The following is a 27,232-nucleotide window of genomic DNA, read 5'->3' as shown; positions in this document are numbered from 1 at the left end:
GGCATTAACTAGACTATGGTGCGGTATGAGAGAAAGGGTGGCCATGATAGCGTTAAGCACAGTTTGCATGTGTGGGTGTAATGTCTACCAATTATGGAAGCATGATGCCGCCACCTCCACGAACAAAATGGAGCGACGAAATCTGCCATTGGTTGATACACGTGAGTAGGACTGAGGTGGCTCATCTTCAGCTGTCCATTGTGGCGTGTGTTTTATCCGCTGGTGATCCGATGGACATCCGCGGACGACGTGGTGGTAAATATCCGTACAGGTGTGAATAGACTTAAGCCACATAGGTTACATTGCTTTAGGGATAGACTTGTCCGTTTGGTTGTGTCTGGGTGGATGTTGTCTCTTAGTTATGGAGAGTCCTGGACATAGCAATGAATCCGTGCAACTCCAAACCTTTAAGACCTGAGCCACCCAGATTCATCGTAACGGACCTATCCTAATTGTGAGACCATGTAACAAGACCAGTATTTACCGCCGCTTCATTCCTTACGTTATGAAAGGTAGACGACGCTTAGAGGTTGTGGCGATATTCTTCCACTAGGTAATCAGTACTCAGCCTGACGGACCCAACCCAACTGACCCATACTGATTTAACGAACCTGACTTAAAGGACGTAATCCAGCGTACCGATAAGATCTGTTTGGCTCTCACCCTGTTGCCTCTGTACCCCTCTCCCCACACCCCTGCACCGTACAGTACACCCCAGGTCTGACCCACATTATTTTCCACCCAGCCTGACCCCATCCCACTCCCCGCTCACCAAAATCCGTCACACAATTCATCCTCTCCATACTTACCACATTCCATATAACACACCGCCTCCTCCCCATATCCTTCCCACTCTTCTTCCATTGCACCCAGCTCCCCACACCATTCACCCTCCTCCCAGTCCTGCACACTCCACTCCCCACCTTCCTCACCCATCTCCTCACACCCCACACTTTCACACTTCACAATCAGCTTCCCCCGACCCCACACACCTCATCCCACCCCCAGTCCTCCTCACTCGTAATCACCATCACTTCATCACTGTGTTTTGTGTCTCCTCTCAAAGTGTCTCCTCGCAGCAAAAACACCTGCCACTAATTTGCATCGAAATGGGCTCAGCGGGAGTGGGAGTGGGGGTGGGAGTGGTGGTTGTGGGTGTGGGTGTGAGGGTAGAATTTATTGTGGGCGTGGGGTGAGAGTAGATGTGAGGCGAGTGGGTATGAGTGGGTGTTGGTGTGGGGGTGGGGGTGGGAGTGGTAGGTGTGGGTGTGCATATGAGGGTAGAAATGGGTGTGGGCGTGGGGTGAGAGTAGATGTGAGGCGAGTGTGCATGTGGGTATGAGTGGATGTTGATGTGGGGGTGGAGCTGGGAGTGGGAATAAGTGATGAGTGATAAATGAATATGAATTGTAGTATCAGGGTGAGAATAATGGTGAGTGAGTGGTGTGAAAGAGTAATAAGTATTGTATATGAGTGAGGATGAGTGGCGTGTTGTGAAAAGGGAAAATGATTGGTGTGTAGCGAAGATGAGTACTGAGGATGAATAATATGTGGTGAGTACTGGTGAATGATGAGTGTTGGATCCGAGTGGTGAGTGGTCTGAAAGAGTAATGAGTGGTAAGTACTGTGAAGAGAAGTGGTGTGGCAGGTCACGTGACACTACTGTTTACATCAGCGTCGGGTCGGGTTGCTGGGGTGTCACGTGGTTGGGGGTGGGAGGGAGGGAGGTGTCACGTGGAGGAAAGAGGGGGTAGGGAAGGGAGGGAGACGAATATAAAGAATATCAAACACAGACATACAACTCTTCCCCCTTCCCTCATCCTCCAGTCATTCATCTCCAGCCGAAGTCGGTAGTGTGATGTTGTAATTTAGGACCACCGAGCATTCGTGGACCACTTACATGCGTCGCGTTGAGGGTGGGTGAGGGGGATAGAAGGGCGTGGCCAGGGTGGTTGGAGGGGTGGGTGGACGTATTGTGCGGAAGGGCTGCTAATCACTTTACATGTCAACAAATAGTGAACAGAACGATGTAAAATTTGTTAATGCAGATCACTTCTTGCCCGTTGACTGAAATCTCTGTGAGACAGATGGGGGGTGGGGAGACGGATATGAAAGGGGTGGGGGAGGTGTGCAGGAGGTAGGAATGGTTGTGTTTGGAGGACAGGATAGTTTGTGAAGTTGGGTTCTGTATGTCAGAGCAATGGCAGTGTACATATTTAAATGTAAAACAATCCAAAATGCGTTGCTGTTATACATTTTGCGTCCGCGAGGCAGATTAAAACTGTCATTAAGTTTTTCTAGGAAAAACACATTGTAAAAATTAATAATCTGTTAAGAGAATGCAGGAAATGTCATTATGATATTGCATCCATTATTTACTTTAGTTGTAGGCTTTAATTTGCAATTTAATTGCGAGAAATTAAAATTAAAAGCAATAGTGAAAACTGAAGTAATATTTTTACCAGTGTCTCTTCCAGTGAGATTTCAGAAATTGAATAATTTATCATTGTGAGATAAGGATGCTTAGTGGGGATTCAAAGCTTGGTGTTTGTCCAGGAGAGAGAGAGAGAGAGAGAGAGAGAGAGAGAGAGAGAGAAAATGGAAAAAATAAGAAGTTAAGAGGGGAGGAGGAGGAGGGGAGAGGAAAATGCTAGAGAAATACTGAGAGAAAAGAAGGAGAGAAGAGGGTAAGGAGGGATTTATGATGGGTGGAGGAGGGGAGAGGGGAGAGATTATGGGGTGTCAGGAGGAAAGAGGTGAAGATCGGGAGAGAATTAGAAAGTAGGAACAAGGATTACGGAAGGAGGGAGGGGAAGGGTGAGAGGGGAGGGTGAGAGAGTGAGAGGGGAGGGGGAAGGAGGAGGAAGGGACGTAGAGTGAGAGGGGATGGTGAGGGAGGCGGGAAAGGAGAGAGTGAGAGGGAAGGGTGAGGGAGGAGGGTAAGGTGAGAGTGTTGAGAGGGCATTGAGATTTGGAGGAGAGGGTGAGGGAGGAAGCAGAGAGGAGGAGAGAGTGAGAGGGTCGGGTGATGGCCGACAGAGAGAGAAGAGGAGAAAGTAGTGGAAGCATGTAAGGGAGAAGGAAGGGGGAGAAAGTGAGGGAGGAGAGGGAAGATTAAAGGGAAAGAGGAGAGTGAGGGAGAAAGTGAGAGTGGAGATTGAGGGAAGGAGGGAGATGGGAGTGAGGATGAGATTTGTGAATAATGAGTGAAGAGTGACTCAAAATAGTGTTCGTTAGAAGAGAGAGAGAGAGAGAGAGAGAGAGAGAGAGAGAGAGAGAGAGAAATAAAAAGTCAGAGGGGATTTTATGACCGGAAGTAGTTGAGTGAACACGCGTTACACAGCTGGAGCCTTGGGGGAGAGAGAGAGAGAGAGAGAGAGAGAGAGAGAGAGAGAGAGAAACACCTATAGACCCCTCTTTTGACTTCCTCCCTCATTAACCCTCAGTTTATCACCTCCCCTTGTCCTCATACTTACCTCTTCCTCTGTAATCTCTCCCTTCTTTCTCCCTTTTTTCTCCCCTCACCCTCCCATTTCTCTCCCTTCTCTCACTCTACCTCTACCTCCTCCCCCTTTATCCTCTTCTTTTAATTTCCTTCTCTCTTTTTCTTCGGTCTCTTGTGTCACTCGTCCTTTCCTCGTCGTCTTCTTCCTTTCCTTTCGTTTTCATTCCTCTCTCCCTGTACTTCTTCTCTCCTTTTCTCTCTCTTCTTCCTTTCACCCTCCCTTTACCTCTTCTCTTCACAATCCCTTTTCCACTTCTTTCGCTTCTCGGTTGCTCTTCACTCCTTCTCTCTCGTCTCTTTTTCTCCTCTCAGTCCATGCACAAATTTCTTTCTTTCCTGCCTTTTTCCTTCCTTTCTCAATATCTTCTTCAATTTATCCTCTCTTCCTCCTCTTCTCTACATTCTTTCTCACCTCTCTCGTATCTCACCGTTTATCCTCCTCCTATGTCTCCTCTATTCTTTCTCTTCTCGACATTCGCTCTTCCTTCTCTCCCTTTATACTCTACATTCCCAGTCTCCCCTCTCAACCTCTGCCCCACTCTTCCTCCAGCTTCAGTCTTTTCTTCCCACTCTCCTCCCGCTCCCTTCTTTCTCCCCACTCACCTTCCTTTCTATATATCCCCACATCACTCTTTCCTCCTCCTCCACTCCTTTTCCTCTCCCCACTCTCCTTGCTAGGCTATTCTTGTCTTCAGCTCACAGAATTAGATATCATAGGCAGTAGCATAGTCTTTGTAACAAACTGCCCCGTGAAGACCAGTGGGTTTGTATTTTTTTGTACTCTCCTCCACTTTCCTTTCCCGTTGTCTCCTCTCTCTCTCTCTCTCTCTCTCTCTCTCTCTCTCTCTTTCATCCCGCCAGCCTATTAACTCGCCTCACTCTCTTCTCCGCGTGTTTCTCCCTCCTCCACTTCGAATCTCTTCTTATCACTCTTTCTTCTTCCCCTCTGCTGTTGCCTGTTTCTTCCTCCCCGTCACCCATTCTTATCCTATTGCTCTTTCTCTCCCCTTCCATTCTCTTCCTGTAATACCTTCTTACTCTCTTCTAATTAGTGTCTCTCTCCCCATCTCCCAATCTCTTCCTTTCACTCTTTTCCGCCCCTTCTTCCCATCTCCCTCTCCCTCTTCTATTCTCTTCCATTCACTCTTTCTCCATCCCCCTCTTCCTTTCTCTTTTCCCCTCTTCTCGACAAATTTTCTTCCTCCTCCTCATCTATTCTATCTATTCTCTCCCCATCACTCTTTCTCCTTTCCCCTCTTCCATTCTCTTCTTATCGCTTTTTCTCCCTCGTTGGCTACACATCTTCACCTCCCATCTTCTCTCCCCTCTTTCCTTCCATCCTATCATCCAAGTTAGTTTCAGTTTGTGTCTTCTCCCTTCACCCTACTTTTCCTCCCTTCGTCTTCCTTTCCCCTCATTTTCTTCTCGTTCTTTCTTCTCCCTTCGTTTTCTTCTTTTTCTCTCCTCACCCTGCCTTCTCTCCATCGTTTTTTCCTCTTTCTTTTCTCTGCTATCATCCCACTTCTCCACCTTTCTTCCTCTCCTTCCATTTTATAATCCCCTCCCTTCCTCTTCCCTTCCCCTTCCTTCTTTCCCTCCCATTCCCTACCCACACCCTACATCCCCACTCTTCATTCCCTCCCACCTTCTCCTCACACTGTTTCCTCTTCTCCCTGTCTCTGTTTCCTTGCCCTTCTTCCTATTTTTATTTTCATATTTTTCTTCACAGTGTGGTATCCCCCTTTCTCATTCATCTGTCCTTCCCTCTTCCCATTGTGTTCCCTCTCTTCTTATTCTCTTCTTTGACGTTACTCTCCTTTTTTTTTCTCTCGCCCCTTCCATATTTGTCTACTTCCCTTCTCTGTATTCTTCTTTCTTTTCATTTTTTTTCTGCCCTCTTCAATCATTCTCTCTCTCTCTCTCTCTCTCTCTCTCTCTCTCTCTCTCTCTCTCTCTCTCTCTCGTAATATCGATCAATATATGTGTATGTGTGTGTGTGTAGGTAGGTAGGTACCCGGTATGTAGAGTTTTTCGTGTTAATGTGCGCTCAGTTTAGGGTTACGTATGTATCGTGTGTGTGTGTGTGTGTGTGTGTGTGTGTGTGTGTGTGTGTGTGTGTGTATTGTGGCTATGGGTGTGGTCATGTGTGACAGCACTGGGTGTGTGTACTTCTTTGTGCGTGTGCGTGTGTATGGTAGCCGTTAATTAAACAAAATGAACTGGAACACCCCTCTACCCTTCTCTCTTTTCACCCCCCTCCCCTTGCCTCTCTCTCTCTCTCTCTCTCTCAAGGGGTTAAGGGGTTTGTTTGTATGAGCTGACCCACTGCAGTCTAATGTTCCCCCTCACCTTCACTCCGCATGTGCCCTGCAGTTTCCGCGCTTGGTCTTCATTAACTTGAGTGACGCACCCTTCTCTTCCTTGCTCTTTCCCGTCTTCCTTCCCCGCCCGCCCTTGCCTCTTTCTTAGTCTTCTTCTGTCTTCGTCATTCACATATTTATCCTGTTACTCTCTTAGTTTGATGTTTCTGTGTATTCTTCCCTCTGTATTCTTCCTTCATGTCTTCATTCATTCCTTCACCTTTTCACACTTCATCATCTCCATCCCTTCCACCATTTTCGTTTGATCTCCATTCTTCTTCCCTCTTAATTCACAAAATCTTCCTTTGTCCCATTTGTAGTTCTTTTCTCTTTTCATCTGTCAATTTCGCGTCTCCTCTCTCCTTCGTTTTATCTGTTTTCCTTCCATCTTTATTTACACTTTCTTTCTTCGTCTCTGATTTGATCCTTCGCCTTTTCGTATTGCTTCATCTCCTCTCCTTGCACCCTCTTCTTTTAATCTGTATTCCTGTCATCGTTCATTATTTTTCACTCCGTATTTTTTCCTGTCTTAATTTCTTTCATCACCGTCTTCCATTTTGTTTCCTCCTCCATCCTTTCCTTTGATCTGGATTCTTCCCTTTGATTTTCTTTTTTCCCCTGTGTTTGTCATTCCACTGCCTTTAGTTTGATCTTTTGTATTTTTCCTTACTTATTCATATTTTTTCCTTCCTCCCTCCAATCGTTCCTTCACCTCTCATCTGTCTCCCTGTTCTCATCTTTCCAGCCTCTTCGTTTCAGCTCCTGTGTGATTCTACCCCCCTTATCCATGCAAACTTTCTTCGTCCTTCCGTTACTTGTGTATTTTTCATCGTCTTCTGTATCTACTGTCTTCGGCATTCACATCTTTTACCTGTTTTTTAAAAAGTCATCTCTTACAGTCTTTCATATTCTTTTATCTCTCCACCCTCATTGTTTGATCTTCCTGCGTTTCCTTACCTCTTTATTCACACATTCTTGCTCCTAGTGTTTATGTATTATTTACCCTCTTCATCCATCTTTGTATTTTCATTTCCTCTCCTTCTTCCCACGTCGTTTGATCTCTACCGTACGTGTTTTCTTACCTCTCTTTACGTGTTGCTTCGCCTTTTCATCTTCCTCTCCTCTTCATCTTCCTCGCCTCTTCTTCTTCCTCGCTTCTTCATCTTCCCCTCTTCCTCGCCTCTTCATCTTCCTCTCTTCCTCGCCTCTTCATCTTCCTCTCTTCCTCGCCTCTTCATCTTCCTTCCTTCCTCGCCTCTTCATCTTCCTTTCTTCCTCGCCTCTTCATCTTCCTTTCTTCCTCGCCTCTTCATCTTCCATTCTTCCTCGCCTCTTCATCTTCCTTTCTTCCTCGCCTCTTCATCTTCTCCTCGCCTTTTCGTTTTCCTCTCCTCTTCATCTTCCTCGCCTCTTCATCTTCCTTTCTTGCTCGCCTCTTCATCTTCTCCTCGCCTTTTCGTTTTCCTCTCCTCTTCATCTTCTCCTCGCCTTTTCGTCTTCCTCTCCTCTTCATCTTCCTCGCCTCTTCATCTTCCTTTCTGTCATTGTCTCCCCTTCTTCCTTTCTCCATTCCCCCTCCACACTCTTACATCTGACTGGCTCTTTACATCTGTCCACCCTATCCCTTTCCTTATCCTTCTCTTCCCCTTCCTTCTTCCATCGCATCCTCCTTCTCCTTCTTCTCTCGCTTCTTCTTTCTTCTCTCACTTCTTCCTCCTCCTCCTCCTCCTTCCCTCACTTCTTCGTTCTTCTTCCCTCGCTTCCTCCTCCTCTTTCTTCTTTCGCATCTTCTTTCTTCTTCCCTCGCTTCCTCCTCCTCCTCCTCCTTCTTCCCTCATTTCTTCATTCTTTTTCCCTCGCTTCCTCCTCCCTCTTCTTACTTTCGCTTCTTCATTATTTTTCCCTCGCTTCCTCCTCCTCCTTTTCCTTCTTCCCCCATTTCTTCATTCTTCCTTCGCTTCGTTCTCCCTCATCCCTCGCGTTCTCGTGCTTCTTCTCTCTTTTTCCCATCCGTGTGCTGTCGGGTATGGCTGATGTAGTATACGAGAAAGTCTTTTTAACTCGTGTACCTGCAAAGATGTCCCTCTGTTAAACATAAAGGTGTGGTGTTGGTCTGTATATAATCCCTAGATGTACACACACATAAGTATCTTAACAAATTCTGATGAGGAGGTTACACAGCGGGGAAAACAGGACAATGGCAAGCACACACAAATAGGGTTTTTCCTGTATTGCAGTAGTTGTATTATTAACAACTCCACATTCTCTGGAGTTCTTATTGATATTGTTGATATTCTTCCATTTTTCTTTTTTTCCCCCTTTTCTTTTCAAAGAACTAGAAGGCTGGCATTCCAAGACCGGTCGAGATAAAGACTTGGAATTTTCAGGAGTGATGTATCTTGGTTGCAGGCTTCTTTTGCCCCCCCCCCAAAAAAAAAAAAAAAAAAAAAAATATCCTAGCGCTGGCGCTCTTTATATTATTTTTTCCAGGTTTTGCTCTCCTGCGCAGCAGAAACTACTGAATCGATTGCTTTGCAGTTCCAGTATGTAGTCGTCAACATTATATACTGGTGCACCTGTGTATTGATACTGAGATCCAACAAATACTTTTCGAGATATTGAGGAAAGTCAAAATGGCAGCTTCATGCCTGAAAGTGCGAAATCGGAAAATATATGGCTGGGTTTGACCGAACTCGGTGGAACTGTATTGGGTCATGAATGTTAGGTTAATTTAGGCTGCGGTTAGGTTAGGCTGGGATAATCTAGATTAAGTTTAGGTTAGGTTCGGCTAGGTTGGGTTAGGTATGGTTAATTTAGAGGAACAGTTAACATAACTTAGCATTTATCTAATTTAACCTAACCTAACCTAGCCTAAACTTAATCTAGATTATCCCAGCCTAACTAAACCGCAAGCTAAATTAACCTAACCTTAATTAACCCATCCTAATTTAAACGCATTTCACGAATAATTCCTCAGGGATGTCATGAAATCACTGGTTACACAAATTCCCTGTAACTTATTGTACGTACAGGTATAAGAACAGAACACGGGAACAAGCAAAGCACATACTCGTACCGTACACAGGAGACAGTCTCTCTCTCTCTCTCTCTCGGCAGTATCTAACCTCTTAAGCCGAGTAAAATCGTCTGGTGATAGGAAGACGAACGTAAATAAGAACGTCCTCGGCATGAAGGGCAGATTAAAGATGGTAGGAAATTGTGTGTGTGTGTGTGTGTGTGTGTGAGTTAAGCTCCATGTACGTAAATACAAATTGCCTGTGTACTATTATCGAGTGAATTGGTGTGCGTGTGTAAGTGTTTTAAATGTGTATGTATTTATGTATGATTTATGTATTATGTACGAATGTTTCATTGTACGTGTATGTGTTTGTAGTTATGTATGTATGTATGTACCCCATGTAATAAATGTATGCTGTTTTGTGTGTATAAACTTTCTCAACGGGTGTACTGTGTGTGTGTGTGTGTGTGTGTGTGTGTGTGTGTGTGTGTGTGTGTGTGTGTGTGTGTGCAGAGAAAACACACACCTATTGAGTATGAATATATGCATGTGCTCGCCCCTGTGTGTTTGTATGGCTTGATGCTCCGGATTGTGTGTGTGTGTGTGTCTAGAACTTGATGTTTGTTTGTTTAGTATGATCTGTATCTGTCCGTGTATGCAATGACATGTGTTTTTATTTGTGTATGTATGTATACATTTATGTATGTGTATGCATGTATACATGTATGTATGTATGTAATTACGGACATGACGGGTGTGGTGGAGGGGTTGCGTGTGTGGAGGTAATGAGAGGGAGGGGGAGGGGAAAGGGAGAATTGAAATGAAGAGAGGGAAGAGGGAGGAGAGAGGAAAAGGGAAGGAAAGTAAAAATTGGAGGGAAGGAGGAGGGGTAATGAGAGGGAATGAGAGAAAATGAAGGGAGGGGAAGGGAAGAGAGGGATAGAACAGGGAGGAAATTAGGAGTTGGAGAGAAGAGGAGGAAATAGGAGAGGGTAGGAATTGGAGAGAAGGGGAGGGAGGAGCGGGAGGCAAGAAGGAAGGACAGGAAGGGAAGAGGGAAGGGGAGGAACGTACGAGGGAAGAAGAGGAAGGGAAGAGGAAAGGAGGGTGAGTTAAGAGGAAAGATAGGAACGGGAGAGAAGGGTAGGGACGAAGATAGGGATAAAAGGGAGAGGAGGAGGAAAATGGAGGGAAGAGAGAGGAGGGAGGGTAAGTGTGTGTGTGTGTGTGTGTGTGTGTGAGAGAGAGAGAGAGAGAGAAAGAGAGAGAAGGAGTAAGAGGAAGGTTGAAGGGAGGGAGGGAGAGAGGAGGAAGAGGTGGGCAAGGAGAAGAAAACAAGGAGAGAGAATGGAGGGAAGGAAATAGGAAGGAGAGAGAAACGGGACCTTGAAGGATTAGGAGGAAGAATCGAAGGAGAGATAGAAAAAGGAAGGAAACGAGAGGGGCAGAGGGAGGAAAGGAAGGAGGGGAGTTGAGAGGAGGAGGGAGGGAGGGAGAGAGAGAAAAGGGAGGGAACGAGAGGGGAAGAGGGAGGGAAGGAAGGAGGGGAGGAGAGAGAGAAAAAGGGAGGGAACGAGAGGGGAAGGAAGGAGGGGAGGAGATAGGAGGAAGGAGGGAGGGAAGGAAGGAGGGGAAGAAAGAGGAGGAAGGAGGGAGTGAGGGAGAGAGAAAAAGGGAGGGAACTAGAGGGGAAGAGGGAGGGAAGAATGGAGGGGAAGAGAGAGGAGGGAGGGAGAAAGAGAGGAAAAGCATAGTTGGAAAAATGAAGAAGTGGGGAAAGGAAGGAGGAGGAAGGAGAGACAGATGAAGAAATGAGGGAAGAGAGGCAAGGAGGGAGGGAAAGTGATATAAGAGATCGATTGTGAAAAGAAGTTGAGAGAGAGAGAGAGAATCACTAATTTTGTCCTTCATTTAGGCGTCTCTTCCCTCCTCTCTCAGCATCCCCCACCTCTTCCCCTTCCCCTCCCAAAACCTTCTTTGTCACACTGTTTCCCTTTTCCATCCCCTCGCCACTCTTTCTCCCTTTCCCCCACCCCTTCCCCCTTACTATCATCTCCATGTCATCCCACTGTTACCCTTCCTTTTCACCTTTTCCCCCCTCCCCTCCCTGTCCCCCAAGCACTATCCCCTCCCTCATCATACTTACCCTCCCCTTCCCACCATTCCTCTACCTTCACCCCGCTCTTCCTCAATTATTACTCCTTGCCTAATTGCCTTCCCCACTGTCCTCTGTCTCCCCATACCTCTCCCCGTCCCTTCCTTCTCCCTAACCCCCTCCTTCTCCCTAACCCCCTCCTTCTCCGTCCTTTCCCCTCCCCCTCCCTCGTCTCCCCTCCCCACCCTACCCCTATCTTTCCTCAACCCTCACTGTACTTAACCCCATTTTCCCGCCTCCCTCCTCCCCATCTCCATACAGTATATTCGTACCCCTCCTCATATCCCTCCCCATCCCTTATCAAACTCATTCCCTCCTCTCCCCTCCCGAACCCCCATTGTACTCAACCTCCCCTCCTCTCCTCCCCACTGTCCCATCGCCTCTCATTCTCTCCCCTCTCCCCTTTCGAACCCAATTCTCACTGCACTAAACTTCTCCTATCTCTCCTTCCCTCCTCTGTCCCCTTCCCTTTCCTTCCCTCTCGCCTTCCCTCCATTCTCCCTCCTCCCCCAGTAGCTCTGTGGGGCCGTGAAATTAACATGTCTTCCAGTCGCCTCCTTCCCACTTACAGTCTCCCCTCCCCCTTTCTCCCTACCTCAGTCCCCCTCCCCTATTCCTCCTCCTCCTCCCCCTTTCCCCTCCTCCTCTGCCTGTGGTCCGCCATATTGCCATTTCGCCTGGTTGTTATTATTAGCAGACTTTTTACACATGGGGTACTGATTGGATGCTGTTGTTGTTGTTATTTTGTTGCTGTTGTTGTGAATGGTACTCTTGGGTACTGTGGTTGCTGGTGGTACTGATTTATGGTTGCTGTTGGTAATGATGGTGTTGATGGTAGTGGATGTTGTTGTTCTGGTGTTGGTAATTGTGATGGTGGTAGTGTGTGTTGGTGGTAATGTTTTATGTTGTTGAGACAGCTGGTGATGTTGCTGTATTGATGTCGATAATGATACCATCGGTGGTAATGGTTGTTGCTTTTGTTGTGTTAATGGTGGTTCTGTTGTTTTTGCTTTTGTCGTTGTCTTGATGCCCGTGCCTGTGTTGGTGACAGTTGTTCAGTGGGTGCTTTTTATGTTGTATTGCTGCTGCTGTATTGGTGGCACGGCGGTGGCTGCTGATGTTGCCGTTATTGTTTTTGTTGCTGTTTTGATGGCAGTGGCTGTTACCGTTGTTGTTGTTGTATCTTGGTAGTAAACAGTAGTGATTGGGTGTTGTGGTGATGATAGCACAATTGGTTTCTATTGTTAGTGTTATTGGATGAGGATTGTGTTGCCCAGGATTGGTTTTCCATCCTCGTTAAACATCTGGTTGTCTATTTTGCAATCTTTCTGTCAGTCTATTGCTTTGTTTATTGTTAATTTTCGTTTGTGTTGTATTGTCGTTGATATAGTGCCTGTCCTAGTTTGTGTGTGTTTGTGTCTGCCTGCCTGTTTGTTTCTGTCTCTCTGCCTGTTTGTTTTTGTCTGTCTGTTTGTTTGTTTGTATGCATGTCTGTATGTATCGGATTACGTAAAACTAATAAGAGGCTTATGGTGAAAATATGTAAGGAATTTCCTGTACCCACGGATGAAACGATTACATTCTGGTGAGAGCAGGTCGTAGTACTGTGCAAGGGTACAGTTGTGCTCTCAGTAAACAGGAAAATGGTTGTGTTTACCTTGGAAATAAGGAGACTGGTTTCCCTAGAGTTTTATGTATAGTTGCCCTCCACCACACTGCACTTTACGAAACATTCATCAAACATCGCTTGATTTCCCTCCTTTACAGTTCATCTTAACTTCTCCCACATCATTGCTTGTCTCCTTCCCTGTCACTTCATTCCTTCTTTCCTTCTCACACACTTCGTTCCATTTTTCCTTTCGGTCTCATTCCAACCTTCCTCACTTCATTCCTTCTTTCCTTCTCTCACACCTCGTTTTCTCTCATTCCTTCCACCCTGCACTTTACTAATTACTCAGCGTGGTCGGAGGTCTGTGTTCAACTGAGGGCCCTTCTTGTTAGTGTAGTTTTAATGGTGGTATCGTAGGTGCTTTTGTTAATCTCAATCCAGAAACCGTCTTGTTTGGATTTATTCGTGCAAACTCCGAACGATTATATTTAATGAAGGAGATGTGCTTTGTTGTGAAAGGGATAATGAAAGCAAGCTCCTGCTGTCCGAAAGGCCTTTCTTAAGTTTAATGAAATTTTTGGGAGATAACAAGCACATAAAATAAAAGACTTCATCACACTGGAAGAGTTAATGATCTGCCAAGCTGCTTTTGTGTGTGTGTGTGTGTGTGTGTGTGGGTGGGTGGGTGGGTGGGTGGGTGTGTCCTTGAGAATGTTCAGTTATTCAGTTCAGTTATTCACACGTGTATGCCTGTCCGTAGTCAGTTGGGTTTGTTTTAAGTTCCCACACAATCACTAATACTGGCCAAAGTTACCGCCAGAGGTATTTTATGGGGAAGGTACTGTACCTAGCGTACTGCTTTTCGTTTACCGGCACATTGCGAAGCTTACAGGGCCAAACTTTTGTGCTTCCCCTGATAAACTTTTGAAAATGCCTAACACTGTCCAGTTTGGAGGACACTGAGCGCTAAAAGGTTAATTCGGCCACCGACTGTTACTGTACATTTCGGCTGGCATTCCTAACCACACGTTTTCCCGTCGAAAAGTTAAATTTCCCGCATTGATAATTATGACTATGTTGAATGTTCTTTGTTCATTCCATGTTCTTGTTACTCATTTCTACCTACTCTGTCTATTAGTTGGGTGGTGGTTATGGTGATGATGATGATGATGATGATGATGATGATGATGATTTGTAGAGGTACCAAATGTCGTCTACTTTTATCTGTATTTCCCCTAACAGTGAACAGAAGTATGGTAGTTTGCAGCGTTGATTCAATTAGTCTGACTCTGGCTGCAAAGCACTGAAATAAATATGAATATCCTGGAAGTTATAATTGGGACTGTGGAGCTTTGGGGGGACTTTTTATTATATTCATTTACATGTTTATTTATTTATTTTAGAGAGGAGGCTGGGAGAGAGTATATAAGATAGTGTCGTTCCCCCTCCCCGTATCCCTCCCCCTCCCCCTCTCTCGTCGTCTACCCTCCCTCTCATCCCCTCTCTTCGTAGACATTGTGGTGAAAAAATTATTATATTAGGAAATTAAGTTAAATGAATGATGATGGTGATGAACCGGTACCACGGGAATTTCTCTCTCTCTCTCTCTCTCTCTCTCTCTCTCCCACATACACACACCATTGTGGCAGGAAGTACAAATCCTTGTTCCCGAAGATTTAAATCCCTTTAAGACATATACACCTACGCCCAGAGAGAGAGAGAGAGAGAGAGAGAGAGAGAGAGAGAGAGAATGAACAAGGGAAATAAGGGGGAAAATAGAGAGGAACCGGGATGCGTAACTTCTTCCGTGTCATGTCGCAGTCTTTTCTTTAGTCTCCCTACCTGCAGACGTTGTATTCAGGTTAGGAGAGAGTTTTCGAATTGGAGAATTGAGATATATTCTTCACTAACCTGGCCACGCCTTGGTTGCTCCCCTCAGAGGATTAAATTCGTCTGTAGCGGTAAACGAAAATATAATAGTACAAAAGATTCTGGTTAAATGGAGAGGTTTTAAGGGGCGGGATGAAGTAATGAAAGGGTTAGGTAGAAAGAGGTTATGAAAGCCGAAGAGGTTGGAGGTGAAGTAAAAATGAGGGAGGTAAAGTGTGGAAGTGAAGAAACACACACACACACACACACACACACACACACACACACACACACACACACACACACACACACACACACACACACACACACACACACACACACACACACACACACACACACACACACACACACACACACACACACACACACACACACACACACACACACACACACACACACACACACACACACACACACACACACACACACACACACACACACACACACACACACACACACACACACACACACACACACACACACACACACACACACACACACACACACACACACACACACACACACACACACACACACACACACACACACACACACACACACACACACACACACACACACACACACACACACACACACACACACACACACACACACACACACACACACACACACACACACACACACACACACACACACACACACACACACACACACACACACACACACACACACACACACACACACACACACACACACACACACACACACACACTGTGTTGCCTTGTTAGTGCATGTTATTGAGTGAAGTTGGTATGTTGTGTTGGTGTGTTATATTGCTGACTGAAACATTTATGTGTTCTATTATGTTATGTTGTTGACTGAGGTGTTAATACGGTGTGTTGGTGTGTTGTATTATCTATTGACAGAGGTTGTAATGAGTTTTACTGTATTGTTGGGTAATGTGTTAATGTGGTTTGTTGTGTTGTGTTGTTAGTATTTGTGTTGATAGGTAAGACGTTAAAAATTTGTTGTTTTGTTAGTGTGTTGTGTTGTGTCACTAGGTGAGATGTTAATGTATTATGTTCATAGTGTGCTGTGTTGTGTTATGGAACGGGGTGTTAATGTGCTGTGTTGTGCTTCAGGATATGGTGATGGACGTGACCCAGCCGGTGAGTTTACGAGTCACAGCGTGGTGGTGCCGCAGCTCTCACACGCCCGCACCAAGAGGAGCATCTCCACCACCCAGGACCAGGTAACACACACTCAGTATTCCTCTTACTGGCGGGCACTTCGTAGCACATCTTCCTTGGCGATTTGCTTTGTATATCCTCTCGTACTTAAATATTTTGTACCCATTTCATCTGGGCCTACTGTGTTATACCGGTACGTGTGGTTCTTGCTATCTTTAAGCGATTTTATTCACTTTCAGAGACTTTTTGAACATGGGGAGTCGGATGTTTCACTGCCAGCCGTCTCCCGTAAGCTGAGCAAAACCGTCTATACTCTATTTGACTGACCTGTGCAGCTGAGATGTATGGGCCGAGTAAGGTGTGTTTGATTCGCGGCTGCCGATTGGCCGCCGACGATGTAAATTTACAGCCTTTTTTATTTTAACACATATACCGTATATTTATACATTTCAATTGGCTGCAGTATAAGCAGCCATTTAAAATGTGGAACAATTTCCAAAGCTAAATTGGTCAAAATTAACCTAAAAAGTTCGCTGTTATCAAAGAAAATTAAAGTTGATTATAAAGTTTTATAAAAGGATGAGCAACGTTTGAAGTAAATTATCCACCAACGATGTACACCCACGTCCGCATGTTGCACTGCATCCACTCACAGTGTACATCTACGTCCGCATGTGGCTCAATCGGTAGAGAGGTGGCCTGCAGTCCTAACGGACCCAGGTTCGAATCCCGGCTGGGGCAGGGAACAGTTTAAGAATTTGAATTTCATTAAATCAGGCTTTACTGATCTACCAGAAGACCCGCCGACATGTCGTAAAAATACCCCCGCTAATACCAATACACCAGTCCTGTATGAGACAGCCCTAGCATGTATTCAATATGGACGGTGGGTATTAGCGCCGAAGTGGTTACATGTAGAGGTGTATGGTATGTAGGAGGACTGCTGAGCCTTGATAGCAGGCTGTGAAGCCTATGCCCAGAGTCGGACACAAGGGAAAAAAAAAAAAAAACACGGTGTACACCTACTTCCGCATGTTGCGCTGCAATACATGTTTGTATTTACTTCAATGACATCATCGGCGGCCAATCAGCAGCCGCGAATCAGACACACCCTACTTGTCCCATACATCTCAGCTGCACAAGTCAATCAAATAGACTATAGTGTCAGCGAAGGTAACGGAAAAAGAATGAAGGGGTTAAAATCGATGCCTGTAGGCGACTTTGTGATAACTCTCCATTGGCATAGGGGATATCGTAACACCGTTTTCATGGTGATTTATGTTACATATTGAACCTTGATTTTCTCTCGCTCTTTGTTTTTGGGCCGTATTCTCTTTACCATAGGAGACTCTGTAGTAGATCTTTCTCGGCGATTTGTTCTGTATATTACACCTTAATGCTCTTTCCTGGTGGTAAGTGGTGGCGACTACCATCCACTCACTTGATGCAGTATACCTACTTCTTCCGTCACGTTTATCATTCTTTTCCTGTATCTGCCCTCCTCTCTTCCTATTTCTTTCATCTTTTGTATCACATTTAATACTCTCTTTCCACATCAGGTGGCTCTACACAGAGTGTCGAAGCCTAATGATTTCCCGTTACGCAGGAAACCACATACAGCGTTGGGTGGTAACCATATAACCAAGTTACGGAGTGATGTGGAACCTACTATGGTGACCCTATGAACTGGGCGGAAACGCAAATGCGAGTCCTCACTTTTCTCCACGCCTTTGTGCGCTGAGGCGCCTTTTACCACTAGGGAGCATCGTTCACTGCATGGGACGGTCCTGCAGGAGCGATTGCTTGCCTGCGGTTGATGGGTTTGCGTGGCCAGACAGACCGTGTGTACTGAAGAAGTTTCTTCCTTGTCCCTACCCTCCTCCCCTTTTTATTGACGTATTTTGCATCAGTCTTCTGCCGTTTAGCTGCCAGAATAAGTGTGTTTAATCAGTCATTCATCACTGCATCTGTAACGCGACACTAGGTTCGCTCACCTGTCTTCTCGTAGGCATATAACACTTCCTAGCACCCCTTACTTTGTAGTTTATTTTGCATAGTACACCTGAGCCGCTTCACAGTGATGAAGAATTTCATGTTATGGTACCGCCAGATAAGTTAAAGCAGCTCGGGGTAGACGTCTGGTAGTGAAGGAGTTCATGGCATGCATCAGGGGTCACTTACAGGCCCCATGTTGTTTATCAGGGTGCTTAAAGCTGTCTCACATGACTTCAGAACTGGACTCCCATGGAAAATATTGTATACTGATGACTTGTAATTGATCCTGGAGAATGAGAGGAAGGCGGAGGAAAGGTTCAGGAAGTGAAGAGATGGAATTAGGGTACTAGGGTCTGAGAGTAAACCCGGGAAACACAAAAATGATGATATCTAGGGCTGGTGGCGGTTCTGTCAAAGTGGGGGGAGTGTGGACATGTGCAGTTTGTCACAAGGTGTGGGAAGTAACTCCATCTTGTGCTGTGTTTATGAAAAGAGGGTGCATAAGAGATGTGGTGGTATTAGAGGTAGGCTGTGAAATAATGGTGATTTCGTGTGAGGGGGGGGGGTGTAAGTGGAAGAACATGCGGAGATTGTCAGGCGTGAAAGGATGGATCTTCTTGGAGAGTCTCTTGAGTGTGTGAAGGTGGGTTAGGATCGCGAATGAAGAATTGAAATGAAGGATGGGGGCTGAACGTATTAGTATTATGAGGCGGAGGGGTAAATTGAGGTAGTTTGAACATGTGGAAAGGATGGAAGATGACAGTTGGGTGCGGAGGGTGAGATATGTGAACGCTGAAGGTAGAGTTACGAGAAGCAGACCAAAAAGACCGGGGACGAGGTCATGGAGTGTGACCTCAGGTATAAAGTACTGAATTGGGAGGCTGCCAGAGATCGAGCAGCATGGAGAGTCGCCATTAGGTGACCAAGGCCGACGAGTGCAAGCATGTTGGAACCTTTATAAACGATAACGAGCGAAAACGAAATCTTCACCACGCCCATACTATTTCGCCCATTTTCACTGAGTATACAGTACTGTCCCCGCCCTGTTCCATCATCCCAGGCTGTCCCACCAATTCCGTTCCGCCCCCTTCCCCGTAGAATTACTAAAACTTCTTAATCTCCTGCTGTGCCCCCCCCCCCACGTCTCCACCTCAGCATAATAACTTCGTAGGCCTAATCTCCCCAAGTTCATCTGGGCAGAAGCTTCCTCACCTGAATATAATATTGTGTTGGTAATATGAATATCTCGTATATCTAAGTGACGTCCTTCATACAGACAGTTTACTAGATAGGCAGGCGCATTGTTTTGTTCCATTATGGTATGTCTCCTGAAAGTTAGTTGGTAGAGAGGCAAAGCAAAAAAGATGGATGGCTTGGGGGCGATGACCGTGGCGTGGTTTGTATCGTGCTGCTTTCTGGTCGTGAGGACGTCGCAGGTTCGATATCCGCTGCGGACAGAGGCTTCTCATCGAGTCCGTCTGATGGATGGATCGCCCCAGCAGGAGTGATGGCGATCCATTGGATCGATTCCCAAGAGATGACTAGAGGTTTTACGACCATGTAATGCCATGACAGGGATTGGGCGCGTCACATATCCTGCAATCTACGGTAGCCTAGCTTCGAGCTCCTCAAAAGGAGTAGTATAGTATTAACATACCGTGTTACTTTGTTACATCTTCTTTCCTGTCGTCTACCACATCACAGATAACCTTAGTTCGGCCTTTACTGAGTGTATTTTGATTGTTGGGGGTGGTCGCTGGATAGGAGAAGCACGTAAAAGTTATCATTCTAGGATGGTCTGGTCACTATACATTATTATACAGGTAATTAGGGGGAGGCGGTGGCTCAGTCGGTAGAGAGGTGTCCTGCAGTCCTACCAGACCCAGGTTCAAGTCCCCGCTGGGGCAAGGAACAGTTTAAGGATATGAATATAATAAAAGCAGACTTTACTGATCTGCCAGAAGACCCGCCGACATTTCGTAAAAATACCCCCGCTAATACCAATACACCAGTCCTATATGAGACAGCCCTTGCATGTATTCGGTATGGACGGTGGGTGTTAGCGCCGAAGTGGTGACATGCAGAGGTGTATGGTATGTAGGACTACTGGGCCTTGGGAACAGACTGTGAAGCCTATGCCCAGAGTCGGACACATAAAAAAAAAAAAATAATAATACCATAGGATATTTCCAAGATGTTACTATACGAGTATACAGTACATTATCATGCATTTTTTTTTTTTTTTTTTTTTTTTTTTTTTTTTTTTTTTAGGGTGAGCATTATACATTTTTTTTTACAGGCAATTGCAGTAGTAGCCTGTATTTCGAGGCACCGTATTAGAAGTTATTCTTTAGGTAAGTACTGTAGCTGTTATATTTCCAGGATGATTTCTTTAAATTATTAATTATACAGGCAATTGCAGTGGTATTATTTCCAGGATTGTGATTGTAGGCCACACGTACTACACAGGTAGACGTCTGGTGTTTTACGTGCAGGATGACTGATGCATTGTCATGAGTTGATGCATGTACTACTTAATTCCAGGATGATCAGTTGATCACCATGAGGTATTACTCAGGTAAACAGATGGGATGTATTTTATTGTTTATGTGGTGCGGTGTCTTATTTTCTTATTTTCTTTTTTTTTCCAGGATGGCCACGTACACGACATCACTCTGGGGTTCAATCTGGGTGACGATGACGTGTTGGTGGACCTGCAGTTGAACAGGTGACACACACACACACACACACACACACACACACACACACACACACACACACACACACACACACACACACACACACACACACACACACACACACACACGAGAGAGAGAGAGAGAGAGAGAGAGAGAGAGAGAGAGAGAGAGAGAGAGAGAGAGAGAGAACGATATTTGGGGTCCTGCATCACCTTGTTTGCATTTGATTCTTCAGTAAAATGACCTCCGTGCTGAGCCTCTTTCTTTGTAGGCTACAGTGTTTATGTCTTGCAGTGTAGTTTGAATTGATAAGAATTTAGAGCTCGCTGAATATTTTTTTTTTCAGAGATCATAATGTCACGGGTAGATTTATATTTTCAGTGATTGTCAAACTTACAGTACACATTTGTAATACAGGTGAGATATAACTACACCTTGTACCGGTATGCGGGTCTCGTGTATTTGCAGTAGCGCATCCACTAGAGACCTGCGAGATTTTTGTTTTCTGAATGATTTTTATTGAAATTCGTAACCCCTCTTATACTGGATATATGAGAAAATTACTGACGGAGTACAATTATGAAGGTGTGAAATTTGAATCGTGAAATGTGGAAGGTAAAAATGCAGTTTGCCGCGGGGCCCTGAACAAAAGAAGGATCAACTGGTAAACTGTGGCAGAAAACGAGCTGCTAAATGAATCTGGTGTAAAGATATCTATTTGATCCATTGGCAGGTATTTACGAGCTGTGTCACTTATTTGGTCTGGTTACTGTCAATTTTATCCAGCCTGTGGAAAATTTCTCGAGCCAAAGGACAAAGTGAGAACATACTTGGCCACATTGCAGTCATATGTATTCTCGTTGTCATTATTTTTTTCTCGTTGTCATGACTTATTTCCATTCCCATGACTGTTTTTCTCGTTGCCATGGCTTATTCTCGTTGCCATTAATTATTCCCGTTCCCATGGCTTATTCTTGTTCCCATGATATATTCTCGTTGTCATGACTTTCTCGTTGTCATGACTTTTTCTTGTTGCCATGACTTATTCCCGTTGTCATGACTCGTTGCCATGACTTACTCTCGTTGCCATGACTTATTCTCGTTGCCGTGACTGTTAATCTCGTTGGCGTGACATTCCCGTTCCCATGACTTATTCTCGTTGCCATGATTCATTCTCGTCGCCATGACCGTTATTCTCGTTGCCATAACTTATTCTCGTTGCCATAACTTATTCTTGTTGCCATAACTTATTCTCGTTGCCATGACTTATTCTCGGTGCCATAACTTATTCATGTTGTCATGACTTATTCTTGTTGACGTGGCTGTTATTCTCGTTGCCATGACTTATTCTCGTTGCCATAACTGTTGTTCTCGTTGCCGTGACTTATTCTCGTTGCCATGACTGTAAAAGCCCAGGGCACAGTCACGAAAATCATCACGATAGCATTACTAATCAAATTATTGGAGCTGTCGTGATAATTGATCACGATTTTCGTCTGTCACGATAGCTGAACGACACCATTACGACGGCGCTAAGTGTGTCATGACGGTCTTAAGATCGTCACGATCGAATCACGACAACGTCACTATTGGCGGGTTTTTGCATTTTAATGGTCATTTTCCCGTCATGACAAAGCCATGATGATCACGACAGAGTCACGACGGCGTCATGAAGGTGTCACGATAGCGTCACAAGTTGTTGCCCACAGGCCCTCCTGGGCGTCCGCGGGAGATATAAAAGGAGAGGGGACAGTCCGTAGACTGTGAGCGCCGAGCGGGCTGTTGGTGCGGCGACGCTTCACTGCCACGTGTGCCCGTGCAGTTGCCAAGTCGCAGCCCACACTACGAATACCTAGCTCTGTCATGACGCTATCGTGACGTATTTTTAGGTATGTCATGACGCATGCGCCGTACACCTAGCGTTAACGTGACGCATTCTTAGGCCCATCGTGATGAATTTTCTGAACTGTCAAACAGATGTCAGAATTATTAGCTATGTCGTGACGCAAACTTGAGTCTGTCGTGACGTTGTCATGAGTCATAGTGCTGTCGTGATGCAGTCGAAACGGTTTTTCCATCACGATTACGTCACGGCGGATCAACGACGATCACGATAGCGTCATGATAGACCTACGCACGTCACGATAACGTCATGACAGTGCTACGTTGGGTACAAAATTCGTGTGTCACGATTTTCTAGTGCAAGCTCTAACTTTTCGTGACAGTCCAAGAATGCGCTAAAACTGTCACGATACGTCACGAAAGACCACGAGTAAGCGTCAGGATAGTGCTACAACCGCTATTGGAATTGCTATTGTCATGATTTCGTGACTGTGTGCCCTGGACATACGGGGCTATCGCATGGGGACTCGTGGACGTCCAAATTTGCTCATGGACGTCCAAGCTGGCCATGGACGTCCAAATTTGCTCCCGCGCGAGGCAAGGTCCAAATTTGGACCTTGGCGCGAGGGTCGTGGCCGTCCATGGGTGGGAGGCCGCCTGACCCATTCGTGGGCGTCCACGCTCACCGTGGACGTCCATGACTCCGTAGTCTCCTTCTCTGTAATGTGTGTCGTTTGCTATCTTATGATTAATTCAATACTGTTAGTAAAGTTTGTATAATCTTTTTATATGACATTATTAAATTTTTATTTGTTTTAAAAAAAATACACATTTCAAAAGTCAGTAGTTGGTTCACGTCCATTGTTGTTGATAAACACGTCGTCTGCTTGAAAATGGGAACAAGTGACCTCCCAGTCGCGTGAACTCAATAAAGAAGGTGGCCGTGGAAGTCCACCGTGTAATAGGGAATGGACGTCCATTTTGTGCTGCACACAATGTTCACAGGTCCCCTTGTGATACCCGTTGTATTCTCTTTGTCATGACTTATTCTCGTTGCCATAACTTATTCTTGTCATGGCGTATTCTCGTTGCCATGACTGTTATTCTTATTGCCATGACTTAAGGCGTGTTCACCCACCTGCTTCTTGCACATATAGACAGTGGACAAAATAAATTGCCTGTGGAGTCTGAAGGGTAGGAAAACGAACAAGTTCTGTGGCTCCCTAATACTTATTCCTAAGCGATTTATTTTGCTTATTACACTGCCCTCCTCCCATCCTAAGCGATTTCATTTGCTTATTGTACCTCGTCGACCAGTGTTGATTAAATAATTCTAATATTACCTTACACTGCATAAAAAACGTACAAAACAATATTAACCTGCCGTATCCAAAAATAAATTGGTAAGGAGGTGTTAGGGAGCTTCTTTAACCAACGAGAATACAAGCCTTATACACATATACATAATTAACATTCGGGCTCCAGTGACTTACTCGCAGCCAGAATAAAATACAGTAGTGTGGCCTTAGCAGAATGGAAAGTGAATGTTGTCCTGACGATAAGAGGGTTAGTGGTGCTAGTATAAACAGACTCCTGTTACTCACTTTCAGCTGAATATATTGTAATCATCTGGATTTAGCATAAATGGAAAAGGTCAGCAAGAGTTGTCCTGGCCAGTAGAGGGTTAAACTGGTGGCTCACACTATATAACTTTTCGAGTACTAAAGAAAAACAAAATACCTAGAGCTATATTTTTGTGGCCCATATATCACAGTGCTTCGCACTTTGTTTCGGAATGTTGGCCTCTTCAGTCTGATGGCGTGGTTTTCAGTTCATTCGTTCCCTACCGGTCAAACGGATTCTGAAAGCTCAAAAATCCTCGCAAATCCACCATGTTTGGGCGTAAGAGCAAGTTTTCACGTAATTGCATATTCTGGAGCCCTAGAAAACGAGCGCAAACCCTATGCTCCGTTGTCAATTTTTCTCTTAGAGTTGCGCCATCTGAGGGGCAGTCCGGACCTAAGTACGTCGTAAGCCTTATAACTCTCCTATTTTTAGAAATGATGTTACTCAGACAGCCCCCAAATCCTTAGAATTAAATTACGCATCAATTAATCATTAAGTGCATACAGTTGTTGCGATTCTACAACAGGAGGTAATAATTATTATTTGGATGAGCTGAGAAGTGATGAGAGCACGAGGGAAAAGTTTCGGTGGGAATGTAGGAACAGGTTTCTAGTCCTGCAGACTTTGATGGAATCTGAAGACAGTGATATTAATCAAATGTGGAGAGAGGTACAAGAGGTTTTGCATGAGAGTGCTAAGGTTACTATTAAGAAAAAGGGAAAAGCGAGAAGGAAAAAGTGGATGTCAGATGAAACATGGACTGCAATTCAGAAAAGGAAAGAAGCTAAGTTAAGAAGTGAAGAACAACATGTTGATGGCCAGTTAGTTGAAGTACTTAGAGCAAAGTACTGGAGTTTACATTCTGAAGTAAAAAGACTCGTTAGACGTGATAAGAGGAGGTTATATGATGAAAAGGCGACAGAGATAGAAATTAAATTAAGTAAAAATGACGGTCAGAGCACAAGAGCAGCGTATCAGGCCATAAAGGAGTTAACTGGGACTGAAAAGAGAAGGAAGGAAATACCTGTACGAGATAGAAATGGTAATTTGATGACTAAAGATTTGGATATAAAAGGAAGGTGGAAAGAGCACCTTGAATCTGTTCTAATTAGACCAATCCTAGCTGAAGAGGACATTTTGCCAGCCGAGAGAGATTTGCAGATAGAAACAGGGGATATAACTTTGGAAGAGGTAGCAAAATCTATAAAGGAGTTAAAGAATTTTTGAGGCCCCAGGAGAGGATGGAATATTCCCTGAAATGCTTAAGGTGGAAAATGACGAGTTGATGAATGCGCTTTTGAAACTTTTTAATGTGGCTTGGGATAATGGTGGAATTCCAGAAGAGTGGAAAAGTGAAGTGATTATAAAAATACCAAAAAAGGGAGATTTAAGTGTGTGTGGCAATTGGAGGGGGATAACTTTGACACCTGTAGTTGCAAAAGTCTTTTCCAAAATCTTGTTGAACAGAATAGAGCCAGTAATTGATAAAATTTTAAGAGAAGAACAAGCGGGATTTAGAAAGGGCCGAGGTTGTAATGATCAAATTTTTATTGTAAGTCATCTAATGCAACAAGCTAATGAGATGAAAATGCCACTTAGTATGTGTTTTGTGGATTTTGAAAAGGCGTTTGGTAGTGTTTCACGTGGAGCTATGTTGAAAATTATGAGATTCTATGGTATAACGGAAAAGTTTGTAAATATTATTAGAAGCCTGCATGAAGGTACTTTTTGTAAGGTAATGGTGGGTGGTTCTTTGAGTGATCCATTTCAAGTTGGGTCAGGAGTGATTCAAGGAGGAGTTCTTTCGCCATTGTTGTTTGTTTTGGTTATAGATTATGTTATGAAAAAGGTTGTAAGGAGAACAGGTGCAGGAATTAACTGGAAAGAAAATAAGAAGCTGATGGATTTGGACAATGCTGGTGATATTGCACTAATTTGCGGAAGTATTTACGAGATGCAGAGGGTGCTTGATTGTCTGGTGGAGGAAGGAGAAAAAGTGGGATTGGTAATAAATTGTGGAAAGACTGAAATTATTAATATGAACGTGGAGAACCAAATCGATTGTGTAATTGGGAATAATGTGGTGAAGAATGTAGAAAACTTTAAATATCTGGGAACGATTGTATCATCTAATGGATCATTAAACAATGAAATTGAGAGGATTAGACAGGCTTGGCGAGCTGTTGGAATGTTGAAATCTGTTTGGAATAATAATATGGTTTCGGTACATACTAAAGTGAAAATTTACAAGTCCATGGTTAGACCAATTTTAATTTACGGGCATGAGTCATGGTACAGTACAATTGCAACAGATCAGAAAGTATTAGGATTTGAGAATAAAATACTGAGAAGGATTCTTGGGGTAAAGTGGCAAGACAGAGTTACAAATGCAAGAGTAAGGGATATTACGAGAGTGGAACCAGTTAATGAATATGTGAGACTGTCTCGCTGGAAGTGGCTGGGGCACATATACAGAAAAGAAGGTAGTTTAATACAGGATGTGCCAGAGTGGACTGCTAGAGGAAGAAGAGGTAGAGGTAGGACGAGGGAAACCTGGTTGAGGACAACGAAAAAAGAAGCAGGAGAGGAGTGTTGGTGGAACCTGAAGGAGATGGCAAGAGACAAATATTGGCGGAGAGAGTTCATTGAGGCCTTATGCATCCCGTGGGGTGCCACAGGAAATGACTGATTGATTAATTGACAAGTTGTAGACGATGCCAGTAGGTTTGCGCGGCCGTCAATACGTCAGATTGTCCGTCAGTAATTTCGTGTGCGCTTGGTAACTTCTACATGCATGGACAGGTTTTGACAGAACTTGGCACAATAATATTGTTCCCCGATACAATGACGGTGTGTCACGCGCAACAACCAGCCATCTACTACCATATTGTTTACACAAGACATACGTACAGTACTGTGATGCTGTCATACCCACATTGCATACTCAGCACATATGTTTGGTTATCATCCGGTAGGGGACACTATTGCATGGCAATACTTCATTCACTTGTTCCTTCAGTTTTCAGACGATTTGCTTTAGTATTGGAAAAATGTGGGCATACTGTACACTTAGAGGGGTTCAGTATAGGCGTCACGAACCCTTGAAGTAGGCTACAACAGGTCTTTTTCAGAAATGAATAAAATTGTCTGGAAGTAGCAAGAATGAATAAATACGTCACCGGATTCAGTGGGTGTAGTCCTTTTCATTGCCGCATTATGTATTTATTTATTATTTGTTGACTACATAAATGTTCAGCCACACTAACAGCAAAATGGTAGGTTTTATGCTAATATCTGTGGATTATTTGCGTCAAGGGAATCAGGAATGGCCGCGCCCCTCCCTATCTTTGTGTGTGTGTGTGTGTGTGTGTGTGTGTGTGT

At 44.6% G+C, this 27,232-nt stretch overlaps 1 protein-coding gene across 1 annotated transcript in view; it reads left to right on the top strand.

Moving 5' to 3' along the window:
- The window catches only part of LOC145399654 (uncharacterized), a 555,258-nt gene that overhangs the window by 452,751 nt on the left and 75,275 nt on the right, over positions 1-27,232 (top strand). The window contains exons 2-3 of the mRNA XM_080272195.1: positions 15,642-15,751; positions 20,336-20,412. Of these exons, the coding sequence (XP_080128321.1) occupies positions 15,642-15,751; positions 20,336-20,412 (187 nt within the window). The remainder of the gene's footprint in view (positions 1-15,641; positions 15,752-20,335; positions 20,413-27,232) is intronic.

Source organism: Coenobita brevimanus, chromosome 50, assembly GCF_032717465.1.
Source record: "Coenobita brevimanus isolate Jiangsu-jjx chromosome 50, ASM3271746v2, whole genome shotgun sequence".
Taxonomy (NCBI): Eukaryota; Metazoa; Arthropoda; class Malacostraca; order Decapoda; family Coenobitidae; genus Coenobita; species Coenobita brevimanus.
The sequence above is the reverse complement of the archived record's forward strand: the minus strand, read 5'-3'. Positions and strand labels throughout refer to the sequence as shown.